Below are 16,436 nucleotides of genomic sequence, written 5' to 3' on the forward strand. Positions count from 1 at the left end.
AAGTTGGTCTTACCTGATTCTCTTAGGCCACCAAAAGAGAGTAGGAGCATGCCCGGCTGTGCAGTGGAGCAAATGCTCCTGTCTGGAGTTAGTGGTTCACTTCAAATCACCAGGATGGAGTGAAGTGATTTATATCATTCACCCAGACGGGAGACCTGGCACAATAATGTATGTGTCAATTCTAAATTCCACTGCCTCAAAGTGTTTGGGAATAGCTCATGATTAATGGACTTCTTTATTATATAATGGGAGACCTGGTGCATTCCCCGTCTTGTATTCAGCTAGAAGAAAGGGTATGTCACCCCAACGGTGCTGTAATACACCGTATGACTCTACTACTTCTTTTTTGAGCTGGTATCACTATCAGCCCTACCTGTGACTTCTCCCTCTGCGGCTCCAGGGGTCCGTTAGTCATCATCTGCAGCTTGTAAACAACCATAAACAAACAAACAAACATACCTGTGACTTCTCCCTCTGCGGCTCCAGGGGTCCGTTAGTCATCATCTGCAGCTTGTACTCCTAAAAACAACCATAAACAAACAAACAAACAAACAAACAAACATACCTGTGACTTCTCCCTCTGCGGCTCCAGGGGCCCGTTAGTCATCATCTGCAGCTTGTACTCCTAAAAACAACCATAAACAAACAAACAAACAAACAAACAAACATACCTGTGACTTCTCCCTCTGTGGCTCCAGGGGTCCGTTAGTCATCATCTGCAGCTTGTACTCCTTCCTCAGATCCACCAGCATCTTCTTAATCTCCGGGGTGAACACCATCCTCCTCTGTGGCTCCAGGGGTCCGTTAGTCATCATCTGCAGCTTGTACTCCTTCCTCAGATCCACCAGCATCTTCTTAATCTCCGGGGTGAACACCATCCTCTTCAGCCGCTCCCGCTTCCAGGTGGCGTACATCCTGGCGGGAAGCCCGTTGTACTGCGTGATGCCCTGCGCGTTCAGGGTGCTCTCCCACAGCTGGGTTCTCCACTCGTCCACGGTCAACCTTACAGGGGCGGCAGGGTGGTTAGGGTTGTTGACTTATTGTTTGTTTGAACCTTTATTTATTCGTGAGAAGCTCAACTTGGCCAACAGGTAGCTTTTCATTGAGGTCATGAGGGAGGTGAGGTAAGGGTCAGATAAACTATAACAGAGATACAGATTACATGGAGTCCTAATAAATCTATCAACCTATATCACTACACATACATGGTTCAAAACATATAGTGGGGCAAGAGCTCTGTGTTATTTGTGTTATTTGTTTATTTTAATATTCATGAAGCTTTTCCACAGCAGTGGACGGTATAATGAAACAGTGAACGATATATTGAAACTTCCACCAAACACAATCATAGTTTTAAAAATATTCAATAGGTATTGATATCTAAAGTAATACTCTAGAAACTTAAGAATATAAAGGTTCTGGGTTCCGATCTGGGTTCCGATCCCTATCATGCCCGAATGTTGTGCCATATTTCCTCATTCAACTCAGGTAGAAATGAGTAACTACTGTAGCTTTGGTTTGGGATAACTTTCTGTGCAAAGCAGGTGCATTACACAACTTACAGTTTAAGACAGTTTTCCAGTAATGCAAAACAAACAAACAAACAAATAAACAAACAAACCTGCCGTCGGGGTCACACCCTTCGTTCCAGCCCAGGTCGACCCTGAACTTGGAGGTCATGGCAGCGGTGTCGTATCCCGGACATGCTTCCTCTATCACCTCCCTAACCTGCAGGTAGGGAAACGAAGACATTTGAAAATATGACAAAAGAATGCTGTGCCACTCAATCTCTAAGCAGATGTGGAAGCTGAATTTTTACGCTATCTTAGCTGCCCTTTTCTATGTCAATGTGTCAAAGTGAGCAGGTCTGACAAACAAAAGGGCAGCTAGGGAAATGTGACGATTTAGCCTCTGAAAAAATTACAATGTTTTTATGGTACGGTGCAGCATAGCATAGAGGGCCTCTACGATGTGATTTGTATCCCCTTCACTGTGATATGGGTCCCTTTTCTGTGTTTCAACCAGTGTAGGGGGCTTTCTATTGTTTTTTTTAACAATTTTTGCAAAGGAAAAAAACTATAGGCTTTCTTTCACTAACTTTGGTCATCAAATTGCAGGAAATAGTGTCTCTGAGGGTAACAAAGTTACAACTTGTGCAGACTGTAAAATTTTCAGTGTGCATACCTGCACCACTTCCCACCACAATGGCTCCTATGCTGTGAAGAATCATGGTAGGAACCTGTCTGATACTGATTATTGTACTGTAAATCTTGACATTTTTGCACGATTTTATGTTCAAGGTTTTTAGTGTCCCCTCCACTGCAAAATAATTACACCACGAAATCACAACATTCCTCCCTTTGAATAATGGTTTTATCCATTATATAACAAGCCGAAATGCACACACATTCAACCAAACATACAGTCACTGTCAGACAGACAATTATAGTACAGACACTCACAAACAGAAACATGCAGATGCATTGACTAGGTTCTTTACCATACATGCAAAAGTTTCACTTTCATGTGCCCTACAGCGTCAGACATGGTATACAGAATACAGAACATCCAGTATTGAACTTTACTGAAGTTTGATGCTAGTACAACCCGTTTGATTTGCTCAGCATTTATTTCTTTGCCCGTTGATGATAATATGAAAGTCATGTTTGGGCCGAGATCGTGAAACGATGCATTCATTAGTATTTTGACTTTTTACTACTAGTATTCTAAAATTGCTTTGAATGAATTAACTTTTTCCTTGTATGCAAATCATGTTACATATTATTTGTATAAGTCACCATTGTTAGACAATGACAACATCAGGCTCTTGTTGGAGTTGAATTTGATTGAAAAAAAAAAAGTGTAAAAATAGAATGTCTTCCTTTACTAGTTTTTTTAGCTTTACCGATAGTTAAAAATTACTACCAGTTTGAGACCAGACGTCACAGACCCAGAGAATTAGTGCAGGCACTATATTGGAAATCTTTAGACAAAAACAAATAGGATCTATTCTAAATGGGCAGGAGCTTTGATGGTTGCTGATTACTTGAGCAGACACACCCTGCTGGTAATTTATTTCTTCGCCTGTGGATGACAACAAGAAAGTAATTTGGGGCCAAGATGTGCATTCTTTAAATAGTATTTTCATTTTCTACTATTCTAAATTTGACTTTTTTCCTAATTGACTTTTTGTATATATGCAAATGTCATATGGTGAGCCACCATTGTTAGACAATGACGACATCAGCCTCTTATAAGTATTGAACTTGATTGGAAAAAAAGTGTAAAAACAGAAAGTCTTCCTTTACTAACGGTAGTTAAAAATTACTACCAGTTTGAGACAAGACGTCACAGACCCAGAGAAGAATTAGTGCAGGCACTGTGTTGGAAATCTTTAGACAAAAACAAATAGGATTTAAATGGGCAGGAGCTTTGATGGTTGCTGATTACATGAGCAGACACACCCTGCTGGTAAGCTGTTGTGTGACGTCAAAGGGCGATTATGAGACAAGTCACAGACTGGCATTGATTTTTGCTCTACGCCACAGACCTACACAAATGAAGTCGTACATGATCAATCTCAAATCAAGGACGATAACGTCCTTTCTCGTCAGATGTTTCTCAGTTCCCTGAGCACTGGTGGCCAATGGATACTGACTTTGCCCACAGACACTGTGTTTTACCATGGATACTGCCCATATTGGCAAATTAGATAAGTTGTCTTGGCTGCCAGGCACATGTACTTTTGTATGTACTGTCTTGGCCCATGGATATTGTCTTGGCCACTATATGCCACTTTTAAATTAGTATACATGTGTAAGGTTTAAGTCGATGATAAAAGGCCTGATTAACAGGGTCTGGTCAGAGTTGTGTTTTGTTTTTGATGACTAAAGCACACAACTTCCTATTGCTTACTAGAAGCAGCAGAAGGAAGTGACTAGTGAGTAATTTCCAAGAAATCAGGAAAAACGAAGGAGGAAGTCTAGGTCAATAAAAAAAAAAATTAAACATGATGAAAGAGATGACATATCAGTACAGAATATTGCAAATTAGGGATTACAATGGCCATGAAAATCTACCACGCATTTCCTGATGTATGAAAAATTGATGGGAAGCGTGTCCTTGAGTTGGCCATATAGTAATTTTGGGGACAAGGCCGCTGAGAAAAAAATACGTACCTCTGTCAGAAAAATAGAAAAGAAAAATTCAAACATATGACGAGGTAGTCCCTTTTTTGTTGTTGTTATTGTTGCTCTCGTCTAGGTAAGGTGTAAACTAAAACCTGCCAAAAGCACGTCGACGCCGATTGCAAATTATTGTTGTTGTCAGAGTGTCTACGTGTACTACGTGACTACGTGTGTTTTATATGCTTGTGGTCAGACCTGTCAAACGACCGGCGAACATGGCAAACTCCGACTAGAACCAGCACAGAAAAATACATGTAGCCAACAGGGACACCTAGAGGCAGATACTTACCAATTCGTAAGCCTCGTCGTCCGCTTCTTTGGTCGGTATCAACGTGTTGTCCAAGTCAAAAATTATTGCCGCCACCTTCTTCGTATTCAGCGCCATCTTGAAATACCCAAGATGCACAGAGGTTAAATAAGGTCAGGCATAATTTTTCCATTCTTAATAACGATTCCTGCACTAAAATACTACAATAAAAAGTCAAATGTGTTTCAATTTACGTGATATAGAGTTTTAATGATGATATTCATGCAGAAAAAATGGATTTGATGTGAAATGATTTGTATTACCCATGATGCTCGGTAGTTACGTCAGCAGTTTTGGCGGGTCAGACGAACACAACAGCGAACTGTTTCGGGTTTCCTTCAGGATTTCTGCACCACAAATTCTCACTTCTCAGGGAAAAGGGTGATCTTTAGATATTTCCAAGGGAGGTAAGGTGTCTCAGGAACAACTTGGAAGTAATCTTGAAGGATAATACCTTTGCTTTGTCGTGTAAAACGGTTCTGAACATGGTCCACCAAAATTATGCATGCCCAGACCTGTCATGTTTACAAAAAGTCGGCTCAGGAAATATGTCTGACGCGGAAATCATGGCTTTTCGTGGTTTCTACTGAAACTGTGAACGCAGAAACTGTGGCCTTGGTGTTTATCAAATTTAAAGTTTGCATAGATGTAGATTTTAGAATAAATATGTAATGGTTTGCTGATATGCAAATAACTTATGTAATTTTTGTTGCCACCTCAAAAGAGGGGTGTACTGTGTAGTTAATTAGTCATATTTGACTGTCAGACTCACTGTATAATATGATAGAATATATCAACAAATATGACATGGCGCAAATTGACTTTGATGCAGGAACCTCTCCCCATCCCGTAACCATGGCGATGCAGATGGAGCGCCCCCAGGCTGTTGTGGAGGAGGAGGAGGATGAGAACTTTGGACCCATGCTGGTCAAATCCCTGGAGGTACCAAAACAGTTCCCTCCAAGCAGATCAGGAAGACATGCAATACAATTCAGTTGTGACCTTTTCATTAATAATAATACCAGCTCTATTGGTGGCAAGGCAGTGTCCAAAGGGCCAGTTGGATACCAGTTGGCCCTTTGGATACTGCCTTGCCAGTTGCCACCGATAAATCTGCTCAGAGATTAACGATTTCTTATACTCAGTAATAGCCAGCTGCCAGAAAATGGGCCAAAAGAAGTTTAAAATCTTCCCAATCAAACTCTGCTTGAAAACAAGCATTTTATTATTACGGACCATTGAGAATTGTAACTGGAAACTGGGGTGAAAATGGAAGAATATTCTAGTTTGTGTGAACTTTCTTTAGCCATGAGTAACTGGATCGGTGTAATGCAAACTCCGCTTTCCGTGACGGTCCCTCTTCAAGGGGGCTAGAGGAAAGGACAGGCCGCTGTAAACGCAAAGTAATCAGGCTATGATGAGAGTCTCAAGTCAACCTTCCATTGAAGTTGAAATGAGAAGATAAGGGTGGAAAAAACAATTTATTTAAAGATACAGATTATCAGGGTTGATAGGTGGTAAAACTCAATTGAATGCAGCTAAAAAAAAGTAAAAACAATCTACATACACCTACATCACAGGACATTATGTATAAAACCCAGTACATGGACCAGTGCAGGTTAGTTGCAGGTAGACACCAGAAATACCTGCACAGCTCCAATGTTACCTGCACTAACCTGCATATGCAGGTGGTATTTCCAGCCCTGATTATGTTTTGTTTGTTGATTGCCTTCCTCAGCAACACGGCATCAGCTCCAATGATGTGAAGAAGCTGGAAGAGGCTGGGTTCTACACGGTGGAGGCCGTGGCCTACGCACCCAAGAAACAGCTCATCAACATCAAGGGCATCAGCGAGGCCAAGGCTGATAAAATTTTGGTAGGAGGTGTTCCTTGTCAAACCGACAGACACACAAATTATGACACATGCATGCACCAATGCATGAAGTTCATATTTATACACGCAAGATACCATTCTCCTACGCAGAGGAGCCACAGTCGTGTCAAAACTCCTTGTGTTTACCTCTGCTATCTTGTGCACTCAGACCAGTTAGGGACCGCCCTACTTATAAATATTAATGAGCTTGCCCTTATATGGGCAGTCAGCCGTTGGGGATCGGGCGTAGGAGGATGGAGCCATGTATTGGCTGATAGCTTCCCAGCGGCCTTTGCGAGACAGCTTGCGACAGCAACAAGCCCAAGAAAGGCCTATTCTCTGATTGGTTGACAGCTTGTTTGTGGCGACAATCATAATAACCACTGATAGGGCATGAGATAGCAGGGCCCCATAGGCTAATACCGTTGGGGACCGGGCGTTAGGAGGATGGCAAGATACACACTTGATGTTTCTGACATGTAGGTAGATGCTGCTACAATGAGCGCTAGTTCAGTGCCCAGAAGTGGTCCATGAGGCTTTGCACTGAGCAAACTTATATAGAAAATAAAAGTCACAATATGTGGATATCTTTTACAATCTAATGCATTATAGTGTAATTTGTACTTCAGTTTGTAACCACTTACTTTACCGTAACTTTACTCTAATACTAAAGAAAGGCAAAGACGGTTCGACTAGATTCTGGTCCCAGTGAAGTACATTTATTGGAGCACAACAATACAATCCGGTAACAACAAATATGACAATCAATGCACTAAGGAATCCCTAACCATAAGTTACACGAGCCGTTGGGACAATATTACATAAGGTAGGACATTGCGTTGTGTTTTACTATACTATACAATACTATACTCACAGTTACAGACACGGATCAGGCTTCAACGCGGCTCGGCGGGTATTCCAGTTACGACAGTGCACGTGCTCCTCTGTACGGACTGTTCTCTTACATGGACTGAACCCCTAACTCTAGTTTGCTGTTCTATTTATCCTATCCTAATTCGTCGGCATTATTCTATTGATATGGATGAACTAGTCCTGTTACTTTTAACAAACAAGTACAAGGTTGTGTTGGCCAGACAATCCTATTGTCTTGCAGAACAGAACTGGCAGACAGAATTAACACAAGGATAACAACCTACAAGATCAAAGACTGCTACATGCATACATAATATACAAGGTGTGAACGCAAAGACAAACATCACTGTTGCTATGGGCTGTAACTAAACATACATAGAAGTAAAAAGAGTATCAACAATATTATCATAACATGGCCAAATATGCCACTGTTACATCTACCCCCCTCCTTCGAAAGAAAAGGTGCTCCCGCACCTTGTCACATTTTCAACAATAGAGCATAAAATACATGATCATTTTTTTCAACAACAATAGAGCATAAAATACATGATCAAATTTTTTTTTTTTTTACTTGGGCAATACAGTGGTAAAGAAAATGAATATTTTTACACAGATATTCCAGAATCAACAAAGTTTTTTTTTTTCTTTTCTTTCCATAGTCAATAGCACATATGATCATAGATTCGCGCCTGATTGACATAATCAACACTCGATTGTTCTTCACCTCATCTGGACACACTGAGACAATAGATTCATTATCTTCAAGGAAACCATACAATGAAAACAAGGTACAATACACAACTGGCTCAGGCATTGAGTGAAGTGTCACCATGGCACAAAAATTTCGTGTAAACAGGAACCACAGTTGCATTGCGACTCTACGAAGAACTGAGGGCAGCGTGACACACGCCGGAGTTTCCAGCACAGAGCACGTTATGAGGTGTGGGTCAGCAGATCACCATGGCAACCCACCATAAGTTTATATATCACCTTATTTCTCCCCGGGAAATGGCGGATACAGTAAGTATAGTAACCTCTGAGTGACGACAGCCTGTTGAGTACCGTATTTCACGGCCTCAGCCCAACTTTTAAAGCGGAGACCTCTCGGAGAGGGGGGTCTAGCGTCACCGCGCTTCGAGCCCATTTACCTCTCCCTAGTTAGTTTGTCGCTACTAGGATCGGCCTTACTCCGCCCCGACACGGCCGATTGACCGTGCCGGCACAATGAACACACGTCATTGCTTTCTATGGAAGGGCTTACAGATACTCGAACGCACACTCTATACATTGCAGTTTGATCGGTTCTCTCATGAACCAAGTACACATGACATACAAGACAGACGTGACAATAATGTCGTGACCCCAAACCGCCATTTCCTTACTTAAACAAGTTCCTGAAGGAACGAATAATGCTGCCCAGTGGTGACCTCACGGACGTGTCTGATGCCTTTTTCTCCTGACATATGCCCCGCTGACCCTGAGTAGATGGCAAAGTCACCTGTTCTGCCATATCGGGACACTTCTCTAGGTTGCCTGACCTCCGTGTTGCCTTAACACTACTAGACTGGTCTACAATACTCAGCGCCTTCGCTGGGTGTACGTCACGTACAGGCATGTTGTTTGGAGAAGGACAGGAGTTCACAGTGTTCACATAGAATCCATAACGGTCTGGGGGATGACGGGTGCGGGTCGACCGTCGTAGGGCTGGAGCGCCATCCTCGTCATCATCGCTGTCCGATGCATCTCCAAGACTGGTGTGTTCAGCTGGCTGCACTGTCTCCCCATCGGGCTCCTCACTCCCTGACTTCACCTGGTCACCTGCTGTCCCGTCTTCCGTCCGGACGGGTGCCTCGCTCTCTGACTGAGCCGGGACACCTGTTGCCTCGTCTTCCGGATCACCTTCTGCTTGGGCTGGGACTACCTGCTGGGCGACATCGTCTCCACCGACCGCGTCTGGCTGGACCGCACCACCAGCCTGCTCCAAAGCTTGTGGGTCCTCTCCACCACCCACTGTCTTGGCATCGGTCGGCTGCCCTGCATACTCCACAGTGTCAACTTCATCGTCGTCGCTGTCTGTTGTACTGCCATCACCTGGAACAACAACACATGGGGGTACAAGGCCCCCTGGCCCGCGGACTGTCTGCCGTTTGACTCGAGTCCCCGGGGTTAATACATGGAGCCCATCCCTACGTGAAGGAACACTGTCTCGAGCCTTTTCCTTGTCTTCACAATGAACAGGTTTGGACTCAGCATTACATGTATCAACTTCAGACACCCCAGACACTGACTTGTGTATTTCTTTCACATTGCCTGCACATTTAACCTGGTCATCCACAACATTGCTCCTGTTGCCATTCCTTTTCCTTAAAGGACAATGTGCTTTCCAATGACCAAACCGGCGACATACAAAACAAGGATGCGTCTTTGGAGACGGTCTACTACGACTAAAATGACTGGGTCTACTCTTGTTTACATTGCCAACATTTAGATAACAAGTTCCCTTCCAATGTCCAAGTTTGTGGCACAGAACACACGGGTGTGTCTGTGGGGACCTGACCGTCCTACCACCAACTCGAAAGGAACAACTTCTAACAAAACGTTCCTGAAGAATGACAATGGACTCATTAAACCGTTGACACAGCTTGATAATATGTTCTTTATGTGCACGCTCCATCTGTAGTACTGTTTGCCACAACAAAACCACCAAACCCTTGTACTGCCTCTCATCAACTCCCGAGATTTGGCACAATCCTGGGACAGACCTCGGTGTCGGTGCCCCTACACCGGCATCAGGCGCGTACCGTCCGCCCTGACCCAGGCAGGCATGGCCACCCAAAACACGCCGTCCTCCCGTTTCCATTGCACAAACTCTACGCAAAGCCTGACTCGACGACAAGAACCAAGGCGTCCGTGTAATGTTCTTGCTAACAGTTAAACTCAGAGACCTACACTGCACAGAAAAACATATTACCTAGTCTACTTGTACAACTGCAGAAAGACTTGTAATAACTTCCACGATTACCATGCGCACAGGCTTATACAAACAAACAGGTCCTTATACATACACTGGGTAGAACAATCAAACAACTTATTCTAATTTAGAATTTAGGCAACAAAACAACATCAAAACTCAGCCTATGCAAGGACTAATGACGATTCTGCATAATCAGACAACCACGAAAGCCTTCATGCAATGTACAAACAATATTGACCATGTAAAACCAAAGGACATTCTTGTCAAAACCAAAAACCAAACGTTAGACAGACGCTCTAGACTGCATAAGTTTCGACAAAGAAAGAACACCAATCCACCTTGGCACTTCATAATGTCTGAACCTGACGCAGGACTTACAACCTATCTCACCCAAAAACTAACTCGAGACAAAATCACCTCCACTTGGCTATCTATTAACAACAATAGCCGACAGCACATCATTCCACCTCCCTGGGAATTTCTGAGAGCACAATTTATTCTATCACGACCATGTACATGTAAGCAAATCTGAACACCAGACAAAACCATTAAATCTCGGACATCTCCAACAGCGATAGCAAAACGATCATAATTTAGGGCTAAAAACCGCCATGTCCCATCATAAACACATCCAAACAAGTCAGGACGACTACAATACTTGAACTGGTGCTCAGAACAAACATGTGCATAGCTACTAGACTTAGTAACAACAAGACTTTACCACTCCAACAAATACTCCACCGGGAGGGACAGAATCCTGGTCATTAGGCACCAATTTGTAACCACTTACTTTACCGTAACTTTACTCTAATACTAAAGAAAGGCAAAGACGGTTCGACTAGATTCTGGTCCCAGTGAAGTACATTTATTGGAGCACAACAATACAATCCGGTAACAACAAATATGACAATCAATGCACTAAGGAATCCCTAACCATAAGTTACACGAGCCGTTGGGACAATATTACATAAGGTAGGACATTGCGTTGTGTTTTACTATACTATACAATACTATACTCACAGTTACAGACACGGATCAGGCTTCAACGCGGCTCGGCGGGTATTCCAGTTACGACAGTGCACGTGCTCCTCTGTACGGACTGTTCTCTTACATGGACTGAACCCCTAACTCTAGTTTGCTGTTCTATTTATCCTATCCTAATTCGTCGGCATTATTCTATTGATATGGATGAACTAGTCCTGTTACTTTTAACAAACAAGTACAAGGTTGTGTTGGCCAGACAATCCTATTGTCTTGCAGAACAGAACTGGCAGACAGAATTAACACAAGGATAACAACCTACAAGATCAAAGACTGCTACATGCATACATAATATACAAGGTGTGAACGCAAAGACAAACATCACTGTTGCTATGGGCTGTAACTAAACATACATAGAAGTAAAAAGAGTATCAACAATATTATCATAACATGGCCAAATATGCCACTGTTACAAGTTTATAATCCTATTACTTTATTATATTTTCTGTCAAAACTTTGCCTGTAGTTTAGTATCTGGAAGTTGCTTGTCGCAATGTATCTCACGAAGGAAACATTTTGTTACACTTGCTACAAATGTGTACTTGCTTTGTATTTTACAGTACAATGTATTTCTGATTGTAGTTGTTCCTTGGAGTTTTTTTTTTTTACAAAAGCAGAAGATTGTCATATGAAATAGTGCCAGAAAATTGAACCTCTCGGAAAAAATGAATGTACAGTTTATAATTATATATATATATAAATGGTAACATGTGTGATTGCCAGGCGGAGGCGTGTAAGCTGGTTCCCATGGGGTTCACCACGGCAACAGACTTCCACGCCCGGAGATCTGAGATGATCTCCATCACCACAGGCTCCAAGGAGCTGGACAAGCTGCTGCAAGGTACTCATGATTCATCTCCTGCTGATACTTAAATGCACCTTCAGGGCTCGAAATTCACTTTTGGGATTAGGTGCACTGGTGCACCCAGCTTAAGAAATTGGGCGCACCATAAAATTTTTGGGTGCACCACTTATTTTCATAAATTAAGTAATAACCTAGAAATAAAACTAAGTTACAAGCTATCAAATTCTTAAACAAGTACCATGATAGACATTTTTATCATCTTTCTAACACTTAGATGTCAAGAATATGATGTATACTAGTATACTTTGATATCTTTACATACACAAACCTAAGAAAATATTTGGGTGCACCCTGTGCAACCACAGAAAAACATCTCCAATTTTGGGTGCACCTGGGTGCACATGCATCCAGTATTTCGAGCCCTGACCTTTGTCAAAATTCTCTTAGCTACTACATGCTATCATGATGAAGTGTATAAAAAAACTGATGAAAGAACAATGGACAGGGAGCCTTCGTATTAATATTTTCTTATTGAGTCTGTACAGTTGATCCTGCTTCTGCCACTATTGGTTTGTTGAAGTTTTCATGACACATTTTGTGTGTTGCATTTACAGGAGGAATAGAGACAGGATCTATCACAGAGATGTTTGGGGAGTTCCGTACAGGGAAGACACAGTTGTGCCACACACTCGCAGTCACGTGCCAGGTATGTATCGCTTTCATATACATATACACACAAAAACACACACACTCCCATACACACACACACACTCACACACACACACACACACACACACACACACATGCATACACATAAATTCATACATACTGTTTGCATGCATGCAATACATATCAGGGATCGAAATACTTTTTTTTTGCTACATGTAAAATTGCAAGTTGGCAAAAATTTTACATGCAATTTGAAAAATTTACATGCAAAATACAACTAGGCGGCGATGGCGACGAGTATCGCTAGCTTGAATCGGTGAATTTTGATTACATCTAGTAAAGCTACTGGAGAAAGTTACTGGCAAAAACAAGGAAGGATAAAGACACACGTCCATTTGTCTTTTTGTCTAAGAGTAGGGGGTCTAATTCCTCAGTATTTTTCCAATAGGCCAGGTATTTTCAACATGCAAGATTGCAACTTCAGAATAATTTTACATGCAAATCTCAAAAATTATGTGCAAATTGCAAGTTAAGTATGTGTATTTCGAACCCTGCATATGCACACAAATGAACACACTGCTGCTCTGCTTATCTACTTGCCATTCACCAGTGAAGAGGTAAACGTACCAAGTTGGTTGGAGGCATGATTGAAACGAAACACAATGTGCTTGACAGAAATCTGTCCTAGCAACTCTTCACTGAGCTTCTACATGGACCAAGATCTGAAGAAAGGGTCAGTTCTGTAACATGTTTCAGGGCTCGAAATACTACCTGCATATGCAGGTTAGTGCAGGTAAAATTGGAGCTGTGCAGGTATTTCTGGTGTCTATCTGCACCTAACCTGCACCGGTCCATGTACTAGGTTTTATACATAACGGTCATATGATGTAGGTGTATTTGGATTCTTATTAGCTGCATTGACTGTTACCACCTATAGAGTATAGAAGAAAAATCTCAATGGTTCCTGAACAATATTAGTATGATCCATATTTCCTAAATTCAGAGTGGTGCAGGTAAAATTTATCTGGTGCAGGTAATTTTCAATGTTACCTGCACCAGTGCAGGTATGCAGAAAAAGTATTTCGAGCCCTGTGTTTACAGCATGGATGTTGGATAGGGGACTGAACTTGCACTATTTTGATTGGCAGCTGCCAGTGGACCAGGGCGGAGGGGAGGGGAAGTGTTTGTACATCGACACGGAGGGGACCTTCAGACCAGAGCGACTCATCGCGGTGGCAGAAAGGTTGGTAGAACTTACTCCTGAAAGTTGTGTGTCAGTCAGCTCGTAACAAGGCTGGTATGGTTGTCCTGAGACATACAACACCACCTTTACAAGTTCGCTGTAGCTGGTTATCTTGCTTTGAACAAGTCACGTCTGCTGTCTATTATGGCTACAAACATTCAGATAGGAATCCAGACTTAATGTCAGATTTCAGTTAAACTTGACTTTTAATACTACGGTAAACTTCATTCACACGTATATTTGACTTATGTTATTTTGATTTTCTATAATTTTGTATCATGGACTCCAGGAAGAATAGACTTTACTTATAAGTCTAATGGAGATTTCAATAAACAAACAAACAAACAAACAGTCCATCCTTGTTTCTTTCCCTTGTTTGAAAGAGCAGTTGCTCAGTCGGTAGGTGGCATTTGTCCCCTTGTTATTTCCGAGAACGGAGGCTTTGTTTTCGGTGTGTTCGTTTGTCCGTGTTTCCTCAGGTATTTCCTTATGCCAGGCATGCCTCACCACACAGTGACATTAAGTGAAGAGTTTGTTTGTTTATTTGTTTGTTTGTTTGAATTTTTGTTTATTCATGAAAGCTCAAATCGGCCTGCAGGCCACTTTTCATTGAGGTCACAAGGTAAGAGGAAATGGTCAGACAAAATATATATAACAGAGATACAGTTTACACCATTTAAAGTCCTAATGAGTCTAAGTTCCTCCTCAGCATTTTAGTAAGCTAAAGATAATCAAAGCTGAAACATCTGTCTCCCCGACTCCAGGTTTAACCTGTCAGGTCCGGATGTGTTGGACAACGTTGCCTGTGCGCGTGCCTTCAACTCCGACCACCAGTCACAGCTGCTCATGCAGGCCTCGGCCATGATGGCAGAGTCAAGGTGGGGAAAGTCCATAAATCTCCAAATGCTTATTGTTTATTATTGTTTGGCTGTACAACAGCCAAGGTTCCCCAAGTAGCTGTTGGCTACTGTTAAGGGCTAACCTTGGGAGGGAAATACCAAATTATTATCATCTCAAAATGTCCAGGTGATCAATGATAGAAATACAGACTGTACTCTATTTCTTGCACAGTCATTTATTCGTTTATACGTTTGCCATTCATGCAACATGAGACATTGCAGGCATTTTTGTTACAAATCGCCTGCAGTGAGATATTTTATTTCAGGGCTTGTTCAACAAGTACAACATCAAAGTCTACACAAGGCACTGCTTACAAACATGCTACTGCTGCAACTGGTGTGGTGCTACAGTTGAAATCAGGTTAGCTATTTTCAAGATCATTGCAGTCATTCTCTGTTTCTAACTTTCACTCAATGTCTTCCATAGATACGCCTTGCTGATCGTAGACAGTGCCACGGCACTTTATCGTACAGACTACTCCGGTCGCGGTGAGCTGTCGGCCAGACAGATGCACCTGGCGCGCTTCCTGAGGATGCTGCTCAGGCTCGCTGATGAGGTACTTTTATCTCATTACTTTTGTGGGGACTTTATTGTGTCAAATGGGATTACGGTCAAATCAGATTACAGTCCGGAATAAAATTATGGTAGGTTAAGGTAGCCTAGGAAATCGTAGGGATTCTCCTTTTTTTGTAGAATACAGCAGAAGTGATCCAACAAATACATCAGGACACTGGTATTTTCAATATCATATTCTAATCATATGGATATACTAGTATTTTACATTGTTCAAGCACAATTTTTTGTTGCATTAGATATTATTAGGAGAACATGTTGGAAACAATTCCATAGCACATACAACACTCATCACATTTTTGTTCTCACTCAGTCAGTGCAACAGTTAGTTACTCAAGCCACAGGATACAAGTAGATTTTGTAAACAGTCACATTTTCCAGATAGCCTCCATGACTGAGAAAAACATGCTTGAGAAACCTAAGTATTGTATGTCCTCATTACCTGGATGTCCAACCTTCATGTACACATGTTTGTATTTTTCCCAGTTTGGTATTTCCGTGGTGATAACCAATCAGGTGGTGGCTCAGGTGGACGGAGCGGCCATGTTTGCTGCTGACCCAAAGAAGCCCATCGGAGGAAACATCATGGCCCACGCCTCAACTACTAGGTCTGTAGCATTAGATTTCATCTATTATGATAAATAACAGTGTAGCGTCTAACCCTCGCCTGACGAGGAATAACAGACGATAAACCGGAGAAGGGTGGGACTTGTGCTTGCCCGATCTGCGCTCTCTGTCTGCGTAAAGACAATCAGGCTAGTGGACTTGTCCAGCCTTGGGTAAAAGCACACAAGAAAGCATGTAGACAATTATAAGTCCAGGAGAAGGACACAGACCCCGAAGATGGAAGCTCTGGCATTTTTAAATACAAAATTTCAAATAGAAAAGACAAAGCAATTCCCTAGGAGTTGCACTTTACATCTTTCCTATTATTGTATTTACAAGGGACTAGAGATCCTGTTTTTTGAAACTTGCAGATTAGGATGCTCGA

At 42.1% G+C, this 16,436-nt stretch overlaps 2 protein-coding genes across 2 annotated transcripts in view; one reads left to right on the forward strand and one right to left on the reverse strand.

Moving 5' to 3' along the window:
- Nucleotides 1–599: 599 nt before the first annotated feature.
- On the reverse strand, nt 600–4,623 carry LOC118421189 (N-acylneuraminate-9-phosphatase-like). Its single transcript, XM_035828354.1, has 3 exons — nt 4,477–4,623; nt 1,622–1,728; nt 600–1,002 (listed from the first exon to the last, which is right to left on the reverse strand). The coding sequence occupies exons 1-3, from the start codon at nt 4,570–4,572 to the stop codon at nt 600–602; spliced, it is 606 nt and encodes a 201-aa protein (XP_035684247.1). The 5' UTR covers nt 4,573–4,623.
- Nucleotides 4,624–4,736: 113 nt separating this feature from the next.
- LOC118418564 (DNA repair protein RAD51 homolog 1) overlaps nt 4,737–16,436 on the forward strand; it is a 12,203-nt gene continuing 503 nt past the window's right edge. The window contains exons 1-9 of the mRNA XM_035824558.1: nt 4,737–4,901; nt 5,327–5,436; nt 6,233–6,370; nt 11,979–12,096; nt 12,675–12,766; nt 13,878–13,972; nt 14,737–14,850; nt 15,299–15,428; nt 15,932–16,053. Of these exons, the coding sequence (XP_035680451.1) occupies nt 5,350–5,436; nt 6,233–6,370; nt 11,979–12,096; nt 12,675–12,766; nt 13,878–13,972; nt 14,737–14,850; nt 15,299–15,428; nt 15,932–16,053 (896 nt within the window). The 5' untranslated portion in view covers nt 4,737–4,901; nt 5,327–5,349. The remainder of the gene's footprint in view (nt 4,902–5,326; nt 5,437–6,232; nt 6,371–11,978; nt 12,097–12,674; nt 12,767–13,877; nt 13,973–14,736; nt 14,851–15,298; nt 15,429–15,931; nt 16,054–16,436) is intronic.

This window comes from Branchiostoma floridae, chromosome 1, assembly GCF_000003815.2.
Source record: "Branchiostoma floridae strain S238N-H82 chromosome 1, Bfl_VNyyK, whole genome shotgun sequence".
Taxonomy (NCBI): domain Eukaryota; kingdom Metazoa; phylum Chordata; class Leptocardii; order Amphioxiformes; family Branchiostomatidae; genus Branchiostoma; species Branchiostoma floridae.